General features: G+C 39.3%; 1 protein-coding gene across 8 annotated transcripts in view; it reads left to right on the top strand.

The window, feature by feature from the left end:
• HMCN1 (hemicentin 1) overlaps positions 1-16,875 on the top strand; it is a 246,882-nt gene that overhangs the window by 93,879 nt on the left and 136,128 nt on the right. For 7 of the 8 annotated variants that reach the window (XR_014587614.1, XM_083847058.1, XM_083847056.1 and 4 more), the window contains 6 exons: positions 2,672-2,843; positions 4,585-4,691; positions 8,496-8,616; positions 9,206-9,469; positions 9,738-9,882; positions 13,848-13,969. Coding sequence is in view for 7 of the 8 variants with exons in the window: in XM_083847058.1 (XP_083703184.1) it covers positions 2,672-2,843; positions 4,585-4,691; positions 8,496-8,616; positions 9,206-9,469; positions 9,738-9,882; positions 13,848-13,969 (931 nt within the window). In the remaining variant the exon portion in view is untranslated. Of the gene's footprint in view, positions 1-2,671; positions 2,844-3,025; positions 3,102-3,703; positions 3,762-4,584; positions 4,692-8,495; positions 8,617-9,205; positions 9,470-9,737; positions 9,883-13,847; positions 13,970-16,875 lie in introns of those variants that run through there. The other variant, XM_083847060.1, reaches the window with a different exon arrangement.

Below are 16,875 nucleotides of genomic sequence, written 5' to 3'. Positions count from 1 at the left end.
TTAGGTGATGATGTACATCTGTTTTGAATTTTTATTTGATAATTGTTGATTAAAAACAGTACAGTTAAGGATTAAGATTCTGTAAAGCACAAATTCAATTTTAGTCACAGAACTTTATTTTCCACAGCATTGTTCTCCATTCTGTCCTGCATTCTGTGTCTAACAGTACTCTGTATTAGGTGCTTTAGATTTAAAAACAAACAAAAAAAACAAAAAACAACAAAGTCCATAGTTGGCGATTAGTCAACACACCTGAATATGGGAACTTTCCTTCTTGCTTCAGGTATTTAGTAGTGTATGACCAGAAATACGCATGCATTTGTATTCCTAATTTATATTTGAAAATATAATGCTACAGTGTAAGTGTGGATGCTCTATAGAGATCTTTCTTTACTCCTTTCAACACCATGCTGATCTTGGCTGTAGTAATATCTTCTGTGAAGATTGTGTGGTATTTGGGGATTGAGTGCACCCTCAGTAAGTTGCAGACGACACCAAGTAAGGTGCGTGTGTCGATCTGCTCGAGGGTAGGAAGGCTCTGCAGGAGGATCTGGATAGGCTGGACCCATGGGCTGAGGCCAACTGTATGAAGTTCAACAAGGCCAAGTGCCGGGTCCTGCACCTGGGGCACAACAACCCCAAGCAGCACTACAGGCTGGGAGATGAGTGGTCGGAAAGCTGCCTGGCGGAGAAGGACCTGGGAGTATTGGTTGATAGTCGGCTGAATATGAGCCAGCAGTGTGCTCAGGTGGCCAAGAAGGCCAACAGCATCCTGGCTTGCACAAGAAACAGTGTGGCCAGCAGGGCTAGGGAAGTGATTGTCCCCCTGTACTGGGCTCTGGTGAGGCCGCACCTCGAGTACTGTGTTCAGTTTTGGGCCCCTCGCTACAAGCAGGACATCGAGGTGCTCGAGCAAGTCCAGAGAAGGGCAACGAAGCTGGTGAGGGGTCTGGAGAACAAGTCTTACGAGGAGCAACTGAGGGAGCTGGGATTGTTCAGCCTGGAGAAGAGAAGGCTCAGGGGCGACCTTATCGCACTCTACAGGTACCTTAAAGGAGGCTGTAGCGAGGTGGGGGTTGGTCTGTTCTCCCCCATGCCTGGTGACAGGACGAGGGGGAATGGGCTAAAGTTGCGCCAGGGGAGGTTTAGGTTGGATATTAGGAAGAACTTCTTTACCGAAAGGGTTGTTAGGCATTGGAATGGGCTGCCCAGGGAAGCGGTTGAGTCACCATCCCTGGAGGTCTTTAAAAGACGTTTAGATGTAGAGCTTAGTGATGTGGTTTAGTGAAGGACTTGTTAGTGTTAGGTCAGAGGTTGGACTAGGTGATCTTGGAGGTCTCTTCCAACCTAGATGATTCTGTGATTCTATTAATATTTTTGAAAATATATTTTCCTTAATGTGTCAAATAAGCCTGTTCACTTCAGAATGGATAATGCCACAGATAAGACAATATAGTTTTGATCCTTGTTATTTTTCCAGGTGATCTGTTTTGTCATGTTGTGTGTATGTATTCTTGATGAGAACAGTTGAAGTAGAAACAGAAGCGTGCCTTCACTTGGTGTTGCTGCTTTTTCCTATGTATTCCAAGTGCAGAGGTGATATAATGTCAGTTCTTTTTGTATTCCTGTGCTATCGCGCCCTGCTGATATGAGTGCAAATCCTGTTTACACTGTCTGTGGAATATCTTCATTGAAATTAATGTATTGTCACTGTATTAGGCAAGTCCTTTACCAGCCTGTTTGCTCAGTGTGATGTGGTAGCTGTGTGATGTATAATGATTTAAAAAACAAAACAACAAACAACCTAGGTGAAAGTTGGGGTCTTGTATTACAACAAATTAACATGGAATCTCTACAAGACAGTAGGGACAGTACTTCAACAGAAAACAATAACAAATATTATTGACAGTACAAATATTATTAATTATATTGACAAATTAATTGTTAATAATAATATTAACAAATATTATTGACAGTACTGGACGAGAAGCTAGACATGAGCCGGCAGTGCGCTCTTGCAGCCCGGAAGGCCAACTATGTCCTGGGCTGCATTAAAAAAGGGGTGGCCAGCAGGGAGAGGGAGGTGATTGTCCCCCTCTGCTCTGCGCTTATGAGACCCCACCTGGAATACTGCGTGCAGGCCTGGGGCCCCCAGCACAAGAAGGATGTGGAGCTCTTGGAACAGGTCCAGAGGAGAGCCACCAAGATGATCAAAGGCTGGAGCATCTCTCCTATGAAGAAAGGTTGAGGGAACTGGGCTTGTTTAGCTTGGAGAAGAGAAGACTCTGGGGAGACCTAATTGCAGCCTTTCAGTACTTGAAGGGAGTGTATGAACAGGAGGGTGAATGCCTGTTTACATGTGTCGATAGTGATAGGACAAGGGGGATTGGTTTTAAACTAAGACAAGGGAGATTTAGGTTAGATATTAGGAGAAAGTTTTTCACTCAGAGGGTGGTGAGGCACTGGCACAGGTTGCCCAGAGAGGTTGTGGATGCCCCATCCCTGGAGGCATTCAAGGCCAGGCTGGATGCGGCTCTGGGCAGCCTGCTCTATTGGTTGGCAACCCTGCCCAGAGCAGGGGGGTTGAAACTAGATGATCTTTAAGGTCCTTTTCAACCCAGGCCATTCTATGGTACTTCAACAGAATAATGACGGTTACTTTCTTTCGTAGGTGTTGAAATGGGTCGAAGAAGCGGTTCAAGCCTCCAAAGTGCATCTCTTGTCTACAGACCATTTGACCATGGCTGTAAATACTTGGCAGATCCCTTTTGATCCAAGTCTAAAAGAGGTTACTGTGTCCCTGAGTGGTCCTTCACCAGCAATTGAGATTCGTGATCCATTAGGTGAAGTAGTTTGTGATTTTTTTTATGATACCGTTAAAGTGAATGAAAAAGACAAATAATCTCTACTGTCTTCAAACAGGGAAGACCATACTTATGTGATCCATGAACGTGTTTCCAATTTTGAAAAGCAGTACCAAGATTTCAGGATTTTTTTTATTTTTTATTTTTTGTTTCAAATACAGGATCTCTGGATATATGCACTTGGAACCTGGAAATCCTTCCTATTCTGACCACTTCTCACCTCCTTCTGCTTTCTTGGTATTTGTCCTTGCATTCCAAATTTCTGGATACTTTTCTTTTGCTTTTCATATCCTATATTTGTGTACTCATTGAACCATTGTTAATGGATTGCACATGATGGTTGTTTTTATGTGGTGAGTGCTAAACCAAGCTCCACATTCATTGAACTGAGAGAGCATTCAGAATCAAATCCTCTCTCATGCACCCATCTGTAGCTGAACAGTGTGTGGTGGGGAAGGAGAATCACATATTTGGGTGCTAATTTGTAGTTGAAAGTATTTTCAACAAATCTACTGTTTATTGTTATTGTTTGTTTTTATGTTGATGCCTTAGGAACCTGGAGCCAGCCCTCCAGAAATAAATTCAAATCATACTTTGTATTCCTTGAATGATTTTTGGCTGAGGATATAGCATAAGTTATAGTATCTTGAAAATATTCTATGCACATGATTATTTCCCAGCAATACAATCTGGGTGTCCTCCACTGAGACATTCTTCTTTCTTTACAGGAAAGAGATTTTCTCAGTGTCCCTTCAAACCACAATAACACACAATCCTGGGTGCAACTCTCAGGCTCAGCTGAAGCTTTGACCCCATCTATCTGCTTTTCTTTCTTGTAGGTTAGCTCCATGCATCTAAATCTATGTAGTTTAACTGAAGTTAGTGGAGGCTTGTCTGGTAAGCTCTTAAAAATTGACACTGGAACATCCCATCTGTAACTTAAGCTTTCCATTCAGTGCTCTGAAACATCCAGACCTGTTTTGATTGATGATGGTACTCCTCAGTCAGCCTTGGGGGAGAAAAATTCCTCTACAGGGAACCTGTTCCTACATAGAACCATCCATATATTTGTATGGAAAGGTGTACACATGAAGTGTGGTATGATCCGTTATGAAAACTTAACTTCTGTCAAGGTCTATGATGTCTAACAGGCTAAATCTTCTGTGAGGATCTTGTAAGCGTTCCTGCTGTTGTTAGTCACAGGCTAATTCTTGTCTGCCAAGAGAACCTTGCTTATCAATATTTTTACTTGTGGATTTTATCCATTGTGGGGTTTATCCAGCTTGGAACAGGTCTGCAGGATGGAACAGTGGGAGGGCTGGCAGCTGCCATGTGGGTTAGGCTAAGTGTCTTCTAGGATCCCCTTTGAGGGAGTTTGCTTCTGTGCTGCCTTCTTTCACTGAGAGCTGTGTATTGTCTGTGAAGAGAACTTGCTTTACTTACAGCTGTAAGGAAACCCAACAACTGTAATGCTGAAGGCTATATTAAAGCTCCCACATGAATGAAAAGAGTGAAAATTAAGGAGCATTTTTAGTGTTCTATTCCCTGCAAGAACTTACAGGGGATTTTGAGTGTTGCAAATGTCATTGACTCAACTGAGTAGTGACTAAGTCAAATATCAACTGTACCTCAGACACGAAGAAAAATATTACATTTACTGTTTTTTAGATAGTACTGTATTTACTCTCTGTTTGTTTCTTTTTGTTTGTTTGTTTTTTAGGTAAGCAGATCAGTAAAGGATCAGGACTGAATGAACTGCTAAATATCCACAACTCTGCAAAGGTAGTAAATGTCAAAGACCCAGAGCCTGGAACATGGACAATTAAGGTATAGTTATTGTAGAAATTGTGTATGAATTTCCCCAGAGTTTACAAGAGGGTTGTGTAATGATTTACTATATTTTCTTATCATAGATACCCACAGATGAGTTTGTGTTATACTAAATGTCCTTTTTGAACTATATGTGATATATTTTGAAGGCAGTATCATAAAATTCTTAATGAGATGTTAACATATTAAAAGTTACTGGTTTAGGTCAAATTCTTTGGATGGACAAAAGATGAAGTGAACACTGAATTTTTTGATGTCTAGTGAGCAGAGACTGTAGAGATCAGGGGCATTGAGAGGCTTTGCTGTGCACAGAAAGTCTGGAGGGCTGGAAGGGGGAGATGATATGTACTTTGTAGGCCAAAGATTTTTGCTAGTGGGTTCAAAAAGTCAGCAAATCTACATTTAATTCAAACTCATTCTCAGTAAATTATTTGAGTCCTACATTATTGTAAATCAGTTTGTTCATGTGAGTGGTATCCTGGCACATTCAGTTACAGAATGAATCCAAAAAGATGTGGAAACATTAAGAAGGTAAGATCAACATGACTAGCAGTAATACTCAAATGTTGAGTTATATAGAGAACTCATTGAATGTTTGTATGCTGCCAGGACTGGAAATGCTGAAAAAAATGGTATGGAGACACCCTGGTGATCTGCAAAAAAAATGGTTTGGGTCCTGCTGGACTTTGTAACATCAGGCATACTGAGTACTGAGCAAACTTCAGCAGTCGGAGCCTTAGGTCTCACAGCTCAGCTCTATAGCTTGTTGTAGTCTTTTGGGAGAAACGTGCAATTTAATAAACATTCCATGCCCTGCAGAGAAGCAGAGTGCAGAGAGCTCTGTGGTCTCTCCCTGGCCGTGGCTGGCCATTGCGGCTCTGAGGCCTCTTTGGGAGCTGAGCCAAGTCACAGAATCACAGAATCATCTAGGTTGGAAGAGACCTCCAACTTGTGTGTGTCTGCACAGTGCTGCCCAAATTTCTGGGTTCTAGAAGCTGCTGAGAGAAGAGCATGCCACATTTAAAGGCTCACTGTGTAACATTGAGACAAGCTGGTCATACTGCTGAATTACCTACCATCAGATGGCCCTGAATAGAACAGTCTGACTCATTTAATACAAGAGGGAGCATCAGTTTATTTTTGCTAAATCCCTCCCACAAAGGCCTGTCTGCTGACTCAAAAGATTCTTTGAAGTAGGTTGGGAAGGTGTTTCCAGTTGAAAAGGCAAGGGGATGATGCAGGTGAGTCTGGGGAGGAGAGGCAGAAGTGAGAAGTCACCAGCTGCTGTTGGAGTCTGTTGTTAAGCAGTAGGACGCGACTCTTCCAGATGAGCCATGCCACAAAATCTTCCCTCCTGGTTAGGGTTAAATGATCATCTGCGTGATTGAGAAAGGAAGAGAAAAAGCAATGAGAAATCAGCAGAAAAAACTTGTGATCAAGTCAGCCTTGCAGCCAAATGCAACTGGTTCAAAGGAGTGTAATGACAAATGAGTCCAGAAAATTTCTGCTTAATGAGTGCATTCCTTAAAGCCTAATTCAGCTGCATATCTCCATCATTGTAAATATAAATACATAAATATAACTATGCAATTAAAAATTATTTAGCCATTGTAGCTTGATTTTTTCAGTTGTGTGAAACAAATTGTATAAAAATTAGTACTTTTTTGTTAGTTTTTTTTTTTTTTTTTTAACCAAAACCTCTGCACTTTTCAAACATGTTTATAGATGCATTTTGGGCAATTTTTATTTTCTGTTGTTTGCCAGACAAGAAAGCATTTTTTTCTGACTCATTTGACAAATATGTGTTTGCTTTTTGTATTGTGCTGGAACTGTTCTTATATCTGTTTATTCTTATTTCAGTCATCCAGACTGGGAGGAGAAACACTAATGTACAATTCCAGCGATCCTTGATAAACTACATATACTGAAAATAGAAAATTACTAATTGGAAAGCAGTCCTCTGGGATGAAGTTTATTCTTAGGTGTTTGCATAGCACTGCATAGCTTTTAGTTACGACTGTGCTAGATGCATTTATTGTTAATAAATGGTAATATTTTATAAGGTTATTGCCTTAAAACTTCACAAGTATCCAAAAGTCTGAATAATTCCTAAAGAGAAATAATTTCCCAATGGATTATTTTTCCTTGGGTTGTTTACATTGGCTTTTTTTCATTTGCCCTAAGATTTTAAGGGTGCAAGGAAAAGCCTTATGAAAAGTTTAATCGTACTGTAAACTCCTCATACAGATGCATAAGGCTATAAAAAAGAATTTTGTCACCATATCTAACAAAATTTTAACTGCTAATTAATGCTTGCTAACATGAGTTTGACACACTTCACTTAAATATTTCTTTGTATTGTTAACAGCTGGTTTGTATAGAAGAAGGCCTTAATGGTAGTTTTTTCTGAGGTGAAAGGCCGAGCAAATAGAAGCAAATAGGTTGTTTTAATCACATAGACAGCAATTTGTCATAGTGTCTGACAGTTAGTTATAAGAAACAACTGCTTAATTTAATAGTCACCTGTGGCTGTGTTGGAGATGCTTACTAACTGAAGGAATTATGTATTTTTAGATTGGATCAGATAATGCTCTAGATAGATAAATCTAAATGGAAGGATGTCACTTCGATACTGATTTTCTTTACATTGTGTGTCGCACAGGTTGCATTGTCTCAGAAGAAAAAATCAGAGTAGGTTCTACTAAATTCAGATGAGATCTTGGCATCGTAGATATCACTCTACACAGCCTTTCAAGTCTTTTATTTTTTCCTACTGTTCTGGTTGAAATTATCCATGGGTTTGTCAGTGTTAGGTGTCTGTAGAGTCTAACAGTGTGCTCAGTGCAGTACAGCGGTTTTTCCCTAACACCCAAATGACGTGGAAGTAGGGGAGGACAAATGCCCCCGGGCTTCTGGGCACTCTGGGCAGGCAGCAGGCAGCCTTTTCCTTCTCAGCATGCGGTGACAGAAGGTAGCTCAAAGAAGGCGAATCAAAAGAATTGCAGGATTGAGGACTTGCGTGGAAGTTGCTGTACCTCCAAACAACATCAAACAAAGGCTTTTCACAAAGTGGTCGGCACTGTGCAAGAGTGGCTGGCTGGGGCTGCTTTGCGCTCTGGGGTTTTGCTGATACGAGTGGAATGAGCTTAAGGCAGGGTGGGGACAAGCAGGATGAGGAGCATCCTCTGCTTTCCAATGGAGACCTTGACCAGGAAGGAGAAGAACTTTAATGTGCAGTATTGAATGAGGCTGGTCTGTACATGCAGCTTATCTCAGGATATGCAATGCCTGCAATGTTTGCATATGCCTCACAGATAAGATTGATTATGTGTATGTTTTAAAAAAAATGATCTTTTTATTAAATAGAAAAGGTGGTATAAATTATTGTAGCACTGGACATAAATTGTTATTTCTGTACATCAGCGAAAAATTTACACTGACTTTTCCTGTTGACTTCCGTTTCATTTCCTATTTTGTAATATACTTTTAAAGTAGCCAAAATGTTAACTTCCAGACATGTTCGCCAATTACAATCACTGACATGTTACAAGTAATTGTTGGACTTGTGTATCTCGGAGACAAATCAATTGGCTCTTTTTGCAGACACTACAGCAGTCGGGTGCAGTATCTAAAAGTAAAGCATTATTAAGGCCTTCTTATGTATAACTTCTGATGTAGGCCTCCTTTCTGTCTTGTTTTTAATGAAAGCTGAGTTCTGTCTACTGAACTTGGTGGATGGTTCAGAAACTTGGAAATCCTGAAATGCTCATGGTGCCCGTGATCTTCAACTTGCTTTTTCAGACATCGAGCAGTGGAAGGCACTCTGTTCGGATCACAGGTCTCAGCACTATTGATTTTCGAGCTGGGTTTTCTAAGAAGCCGACATTAGACTTTAAGAAAACATCCAGCAGGCCAGTGCAAGGTTTGTTTCCATTTTATTCCATGCTAAGCAGTAACCTCTTTTGAGAGTATGTTGGGGTCCCCAGGATCAAGTAGAACTCTAGGATGATCTCTGTGGCGAACTTTGTGATAATTTTGAGGCCACTGTCTTCTTGTTCTTAGGGCTTTGAATGTGTGACAGCAGCCAATGTTCTTCTCTCATCATATTGCCATGTATTTTTGTGTTAGCTCTGTGGCTTTTATTTTTAATGTCCCATAAATTCTGACATTTTTTGCTATGAAATGCCTCAAAATTGCAACTCTGTTTCTGTTACTTTTGGAGACTAAGAAAAAGCTTTTCTCTTTGGGGCTTGGCGGGGAGTTAATAAAGCGGCTGCTATTTCAGAAACACGTGTTGGAAGTCAGTAATTTCAGCCCTAATCAGTGCTGTGTCTCCTGACAGCTAATATGCAGAGCACAATTTAGAACAGTTTAGTTTCCTAGTACTTGGTAAGTAAAGGTTGAAACTGAATGGTGCATTCATGGGATGGTGGGCCAAACATATGGAATTTAATCTTTTTTTTTTTTTTAAACAACACACACTTGAAATAGCATGTTTCTGTTTTTTCTAGGGATTCCTACCTTCGTGCTACTAAATACCACAGGGATCCTTCTTCCAGCTAGAGTAGATCGACTGGAACTTCTGAGTATTACAGGAGAACTTCTTAAGACCTTGCCTGTGAAATACTATCCTGACAGAAAGCCCTATGGATTATGGAATATTTCTGACTTTATTCCACCAGATGAAGCTTTTTTTGTTAAAATAATGGGCTATGACAAGGATGATTATCTTTTTCAGAGAGTTTCAAGCGTTTCATTTTCTAGTATTACTCCTGGTAAGAGATGTTAATTTCAATGTAATGTAAATTTGTCATATCTGATTTAGTTAAAATTGATATCTCTTCATTTTTTTCTGTTTTATACAAGTACTTTCTGTGTGTTCCATTTTCTTCCAAAGTTATTTTTCAGAGTTTTGAAGAACAAGTTAATTGTTATACTTAACAGATAATAAAAACAGAAATTGATTTTCCTTTTAATAAAAGGAAAAGACGAAGTATGTTAGTAGCTGTTAATAATCTGTTGGGGAATGTTTCCTTTCTTCAGATGCTCCAAAAGTTACAATGCCCAGTAAGACTCCAGGGTATTACTTACAGCCAGGATCTGTTCCTTGCCATGTAGAAAGTCTTATACCTTTCACTCAGCGTTTTACTAAAAATGGAGTAAAACTAGGAGAGGATCAGTTCTTCAAGTAAGTAGAGACTTTTTTTTTTTCCAATCCCATTTATATCCTATGATTTCTATTTACTGTTATACTTTATATCCTATTACTTATGTTCTTTTGTTTTTGGTGATAATTGTTAGGGAATCTATATTCTATGGAGAGATTTATAACAAATATGCATGTTTCACAAGGGAGCACACCATCTGTATAAATGGTGAGATCATATGGTTTTGGTCAAAAATCCCCTCAAATGTGTGCTCTTAAATTACCATAAGCTGTATTTAGAAGTCTAGAAGGCAAATGCTTTTTAATTTATATATTTACAAGTTCTGTAAAATAGATCAGTAACTACCTTGCTCCCAATACACCTCTGCAATTATATATAGATGACTACGTAGCATAAAGGAATTTGCTTTTCATTTCAATTTGTCTTTCATGGATCCCATAGACATGTGATCTATGACCTATCCTAGGAAATTATCCTCTTTAGAAAATCCCCCAAAAGAGGAAAACTTACACTGAATCTATCACAAATCTCTTCAGATTACTGTATGGAAAATGGACTACTCTTTCTCTGTAGAATGCAGTAGAAATAAAAAATAAATAAAATCAAGTGAATAGACTCAAAGTCTTCTTTATGATTCTGCTAGTTGAAAACAAAGGGAAATATATACTAGAAAAAAACATCAGCAGCCTACATTAGCCTCTTGTGAAGCCTGAAGCATTTCAGGAGAAAACTGAAGATGAAGTTCTAACATTCAATAACAAGCACATGATGACTAAATAGATAAACTCTGAAACTTCCTTGTATGCCGTTGGCAGTGTAAAATGCTGCAGCTCTCTGCTTTTGTTTTGTTTAATGATGTACCATTTACGTTTACTCAACTCTGGCACATACTTTGGTAGCTCTGTAAATTTTTCCATTCTTTAGTTATCAAACCACCCACATCTGCTCCCTGCTTTTCACATATCCAGCACCTTCATGATCAGGACTCATTTTTCTTTCTCTTATTACAGAACAGACGAATGAATAGATTACTTGAGTTAATTTAACAAAATATATCTCAAGCCAAATGTTATTGATTGCAGGCAAACAGGATATAATTTGAGTTGTCTTGTCTGCATTTTATTAGTAGTGAGGTTCTGTATGGGATTTGTCCAGTTTACTAGTTGGACTCAGAACTGAGTTGTATTATCGCTCTGCACTGGATGAATTTGAGTTTTCTGTTTTGGTGACAAGGTGTCATTTTTGCTCATTTTTTTTCCTACTTATTTCAAAAAGACAATTGTTTCTAAGTTGGATATTGTAGTTCTAGCATGACAGTTGTCCCTGTGAAAGTGCTGTTAGGATGAGTTTATGTTAAGGGTTTTTGAAACGAGCAGACTTTTTGCATTTTGATTCCAGACGTGCTGTCAACTCTCATTACAATTCCTAATTTTAAATGAGTAATAATATCTGTAGGAAAATAAATTTCCTTAAAATTGAAAAAGCTTTGTTTTCCTACATTTCCACATCCTGTGGTGGTCTGGTAAGGAAATTGGGATTTTGATTAATGTTCTTGTAGGCTTCTGACCAGTCTGATTTAGGAGACCAAAAACAATAATTGAGCACCTTATTCCAGTGGTAAATGAGCATTAATTTCTTAAAAACCCATCCTGTATTACAAATGGCAACACCAACCCTGCAAAGGACACAAACAGCAAAACTAGTATGTGTAACACTGACATGAAAGGCAACACATGTATTTTTAAAAAAGAAATAAAAATAACTCTGGTGGTATTTGTGGTTGTTAGTCAAGTTTGGTATTTGATTTGCTTAAGCCATGCAGAATATATTCTGCCTAGCTACGTGGTAAGTAGCACAGTATGAGCAGAGAAAGCTTGTTTGGTTTTGGTTCAGTCATGCAAGCCATAGCCTGCTGCTGACCACACTCTGAGTGAAAAAGGTGATACAGCGTGCGGAGGTTTGGGGTGACCAAGAGCTGAAGTTCTCAATATGATGTGAATTATCACTGTGCTCCCTGCCAATGGTTTTTACAGTAACCAAAAACCAGGATGTGATTTGGTCTTCAGACTCTGCAGCTTGGCTAGGTTGTGTTTTCTGAAAGATAAGCAGCTTGATCAGCTAATTATATATACTGTGTATGTGGAGAAAATAAAACGGTTTGGGTATATAAATGACTTGATGCTGTGAAAGGTGCTGACTTATTGCCATAAGACATACTGCAAGGAGTTGTGCATAGTATCCGCTGAACAGTGCAGCAGAAACGTTGAGGTGTACGTTACTCGTCGCTGCTGTTGTATTTCTGTATGTATTTATTAACAGACCCCCTGGCCTGTGTTCACCAAGCTTCTCCACTCTGGACTCCTTGTATGCTTCCATTCTCAGGGTTTCCGTGTTCTACGTCTGGTATATAGCAAAAGTTGGGAATAAAGAAGGATAGGATCGCATAACTTCACTAGTAATATACTTTCCTTGAAGAAGTTTCTCACTTTTCACTTGGAAGAAATACTATTTTAATCCTTAGTGTTGGCAGTTGCTGCCATTTCCATTTGCCAGCGTAGCACTGTTAAATGTCATAGATTTGATATATAATATATTAGGTTATCTAGAATCAATATAAAGGAAGAAGAATAACCAGGAAGCCATTTAAGGTCACCACTGTTTTCCTTAGGTTTTCCAAGTCGCTTTCTCTTTCTTTCTGTATCTACTAAGGGATGATAAATCACCGTATTCTGACAAGCAAAATGGAGACCAAGGGGTCACTAATTTAGTGTTTTCCCATAACATGGAAATTACTTGCCAAGCCGTGGTGGATATATTTGTGTTCCTTGGTTTTGTTTGTAAACCATAGCAACTGGCCCCAGGGAGTGCTGGGGCACCACACAAACCTCCGCTTTTCTCCGTTATGTCATTGTCCATGTGCTTGTTGCACCATTTCTTATAAAACAAAACAGTGTGGTTTTCAATCTTAAGAAGCTGTAAAAGTGTTTGCTTTTAAGCACGTGACCCTACCAGTCAATGCAGTCATGTTTTTATTTTCTTCTCCACTTTAACGTTACATGTGACAGATGCATGATATTAATTACCTCTCAGCTTTACCTTGCACAACTTGTAGGAAAAAACTGCAGGTATTTCTCTGAATTCATGTTCTGTTATTTTGCTCATCTCTCTTCTGTATTTCGCTCTCCGTTTTTAGTCCTGGATCTGTCAATTCAGTCTTTATAGTTGTTGCACTGTTTATTTTTGTGTGGGTAGGCAATCAATGTGCAGATTATTGAGTTAATGTAGTTAGTGCTTGTCATAACTTCTGCTCTCCTGGCTGTACCTCTGTTGTTGTCATCTTCATATGGATACCTCTTTGTTGGATTTTAAATATTTAGGGTGGAGGTAGTCCCTGCAGTTTGAAAAGCAGGAAGAGCTGCCTGGATGTAGTCCCCTTGAAACAGGTAGTAGGGTAGGTGCTACCCTCCCCACCCCATGAGCCTAAGAGTGGGTTTACAAATAGATTTGGTGAGAAGCTCTTCACTGGGAAGATGAACCCTCATTAGCCTTTCTAGTAAGAGCCGTGGGTTCAGTACTGTGACTGGCGCTGTGTAGAAACTGGTGGGTGTTAAGGAGAGAGAAGAACTACTGCTTCTCGAGTAGTAAATGCAACAATGAGGTATGATCAGCTGAGTGAATGACTGCAACTGCTGTGGTGTTAGTTACTGTATGGCACATGTTCACGTATGTTAGTCACCTTTGTAGAAGTTTAACTGAAACATTCTGCAAAAGCTTGCATTTCTTAATACTTAGAAGAAGACTGACAATGTATTTATCTGTTCTTTAACTGAAGTTCATAGATAAATCCAGTTTGATTCAGCAGAGAATCTGTTTTTCCTCTAACCTAACCTATTGTGAAAATCTTTGCCTGCAGTCAGGAAACCAAGTCCTTTTACCTCTTTATTCCTTCAGAAATTTAGTGAAATGTGCCTTTTTCTTTCTTCAGAGAATCATCTAGCATGAGCTGGGAAATAGACCAAGTCTCCTTGTCTGATGAAGGCTTCTATGAATGTATTGCAACTAGCAGTGCAGGGACTGGACGTGCGCAGACATTTCTGGATGTATCAGGTGGGTACTAATTCATCCTTCCATGCTGAAATATGGTAACATGTTGTACTGGGATGTTTAACAAAAAGAAATGACACTTGGTACCAATAAAAGGTATTTCCAGTTCTAAGTATATGTTTAGTTAATATGTTTTTTCTCGCTGATGTACACAAATGTGTTGATGTTTACTCAGGAAACCTGTTTTGAATATTAGCATGGGATTTGTTTTAGTTAATTCCTGCAAGCAGTTGGACTTACAGAATAGATGTGGCCCACAGAAGCAGAAATTGAAATCTGAGATGTCAGTTGTTCTCATTTTTATTTCAAGCTGTAGAAATTATGTTTGCTTCCTTAATTGTAGGTATTATCCTGTAGAGGAGGAATTAGAAAAGTTATGTTCAAAATTGTTCTGATTCAGTAAATTGTTGGAAGTCTTTTTTCTTATCTATTATTTTGAAATTTTAAAAATGTGAATAACTTGGATGAAGGAAGTGAAAATAAGTGAATAAATCAGGCTAATCACAAAGATACTTTTGAATAACTGTTATTAGTTGATTGCTGGCCCAAAAATGTGACTGTAGACAATTGACTTGTACAATGTTAAGGGCAATCAGTGTGTCTTGACAGGTGGATTAACTGGATTATCCAATTGATTATTCTAATTACTGTTTCTCTTCATTTTCTATTTAATTTAAAATGATCCTGACTTCACCAGGAAGATAAGGTGTAAACCTGGTCATTCTTTCAGTAATAGTTGGTGTGCCTATGTGTTAAAGTGGTTCCAAAGCATAAAGCACAGAGTGTCACACTTCCTGAGGGTGTTTTCCTCGTGTTAGTTTAGACTCAGTGCACTTAAATGATTATGCCCAAGAAACATTATTAGTATTATTAGTGAAAGTTAGTTGTGATGAGAGAGAATCCTTCCTGTGAAGTGAATACTGGCATCCTGGTCAAGTATAGGGTGTAGGCATCTGGGGTGGAAGAAGAGGAGAGAATAAAGTTGGTCTTCTGTGAAGGCAAATGTAAAGCTATACTGCTTGTGTCCCGTCAGGCTGGCATCTGGGATGTGTGGGTACTGGTTACTGCCTGCAGAATATGATTTTAAGAGTTTCAGCTTCATATCAGCTAGAAATGTTTCTCAAAGGAAAACAGCAGGCTTTACTTCCCTGAGAATCCTTTGCTGTATCTGAAAAATTCTGCTTCAGTTACTTTAAGCCTAGGGACACCCCAAGCACAGATGGAGAAGACATAAAACCAGGTGTGGTACTTCAGCAGACACTGAGAGGGCTTCTGGGCGAAGTCACTGAGTTCAGTAGGTGAAGAGAATGGACAGAACAACTCCAGTGATTGCACTGAATGATCATGTCCCTCCCTGACTATTTAGTTAGAGCAGAACTGTGTATTCAGTAATTACCTTCCAGTTAAACACTGATCTGCTAGTGTTCATGAGGTTCATGAAACCTTTGCAAAACATCTTATGTTGGAAAAATTAAAGAAGAAAAGCTTGCTTATATACATGGGTAGGTGAGTGAAAACCCTATCCATACTGTAGCAAACTTTGTCGCTTACTTTTCAAAACTGTGGTGCAGTCTGAAGGAAAGGAAAAATCATTTCTGTTTTGAAATAAAAATCTGTTGCAGATGTCTGATACACCCAAACAGAAGGCCAGATGGCATGTAGAAGTGTAAATCAGTGCCCTTGAATAAGGAAGACACTGGAGCTGAGTCAAAGTGGCAGTGATGATAGCAGAGCTTGGCACAGCAGTTTGAATTCAGCCTCAGGTTTTCATATAACTGCTTGAAATAAAGGTTGTCCTTTATCTCTCACATTAGCTAATTCAGAATGGTTAACCTGAATCATGATTTGCAGAATCACAAAACTGTTTGGGTTGGAGAGACCTCTGGAAGTTACCTAGTTCAGCTTTCAGCTCATAGCAGAGCTAACTTCCAAGCTCGATCACGTTTCCCAGGGACTTGTCCAATCAAACACTGAATGGCTCCAAGGACAGAGATTTCACAAGCTCCATGGGCAGCCTGTTCAGTGGTTAATTGCCCTCACTAGGAAAATATTTTGTGTAATGATCTAGTTGGAATTTCCCATGCTGGATATTACAACCACGGATTCTCATCCTTTGTGCTCAGAGATCGTATTCTCTAAAACGTCCCTCTCAGTAGTTGAAGACTGTGCCTATATACCCCTCCATCTTCTTTTTTACAGACGTGCACATTCCTCTCACTGCAGGATAAGCATGTTAAAAACAAACAAAAAAACCAACAGCCTGACATCACTGATTCTGTGCAAGGCAAAGTTTGCAGAGAAACAGCCTTCTTATAGTGAGTGGTAAATTTGAGATGAGGAACATCCTTTTAGTCACACAATGTACTCAAGTAACATCAATACTTATTCAAGTCCTAGCTGAGCACTGTTTCATATTTTATCTACCAAAATGCTTCTGGTGAATAAGATATCTCATTTGCTTCGTTCAGTCTGTGCTTTGGAGTACGAGTACCAGCAGCTGTTATATTCCACCCCCAGAAACTGTGTGCACAAGGATTCTTGGTTAGGATGTTGCAACCATCCTCTTCCTTACAGAGAGAACTGAAAGAGATTCCTAACCTTTTTCCTGTGATACTGGTGGTAGCACTTGAGAGTAAAGGGGGAGTGTGTGGGGGAAATTGCAGTATTGTCTCATTTACAAAGCGCTGTAAGATCCACCAAGACTTGACACACTGTGTCAACATGAGCAGCTAGTTCTGTTTTGAGCCATACAGAGGAGTAATGTGAGGGAGATGCTTTGAAAGCCTTGTATGCAAACATTTGTAAGAAAAGTATCTGAAATTTCTTCTTTAAGCAAAGTAAACAATCTTTTCAAGTATTCTTAGTTTGACTAGCTGACAGACAGTATATCACAGATTATCCCTTTTGTC

Source organism: Anser anser (genome assembly GCF_964211835.1).
Source record: "Anser anser genome assembly, chromosome: 8".
Taxonomy (NCBI): Eukaryota; Metazoa; Chordata; class Aves; order Anseriformes; family Anatidae; genus Anser; species Anser anser.
This window is presented reverse-complemented; position numbering and strand designations above follow the sequence as displayed.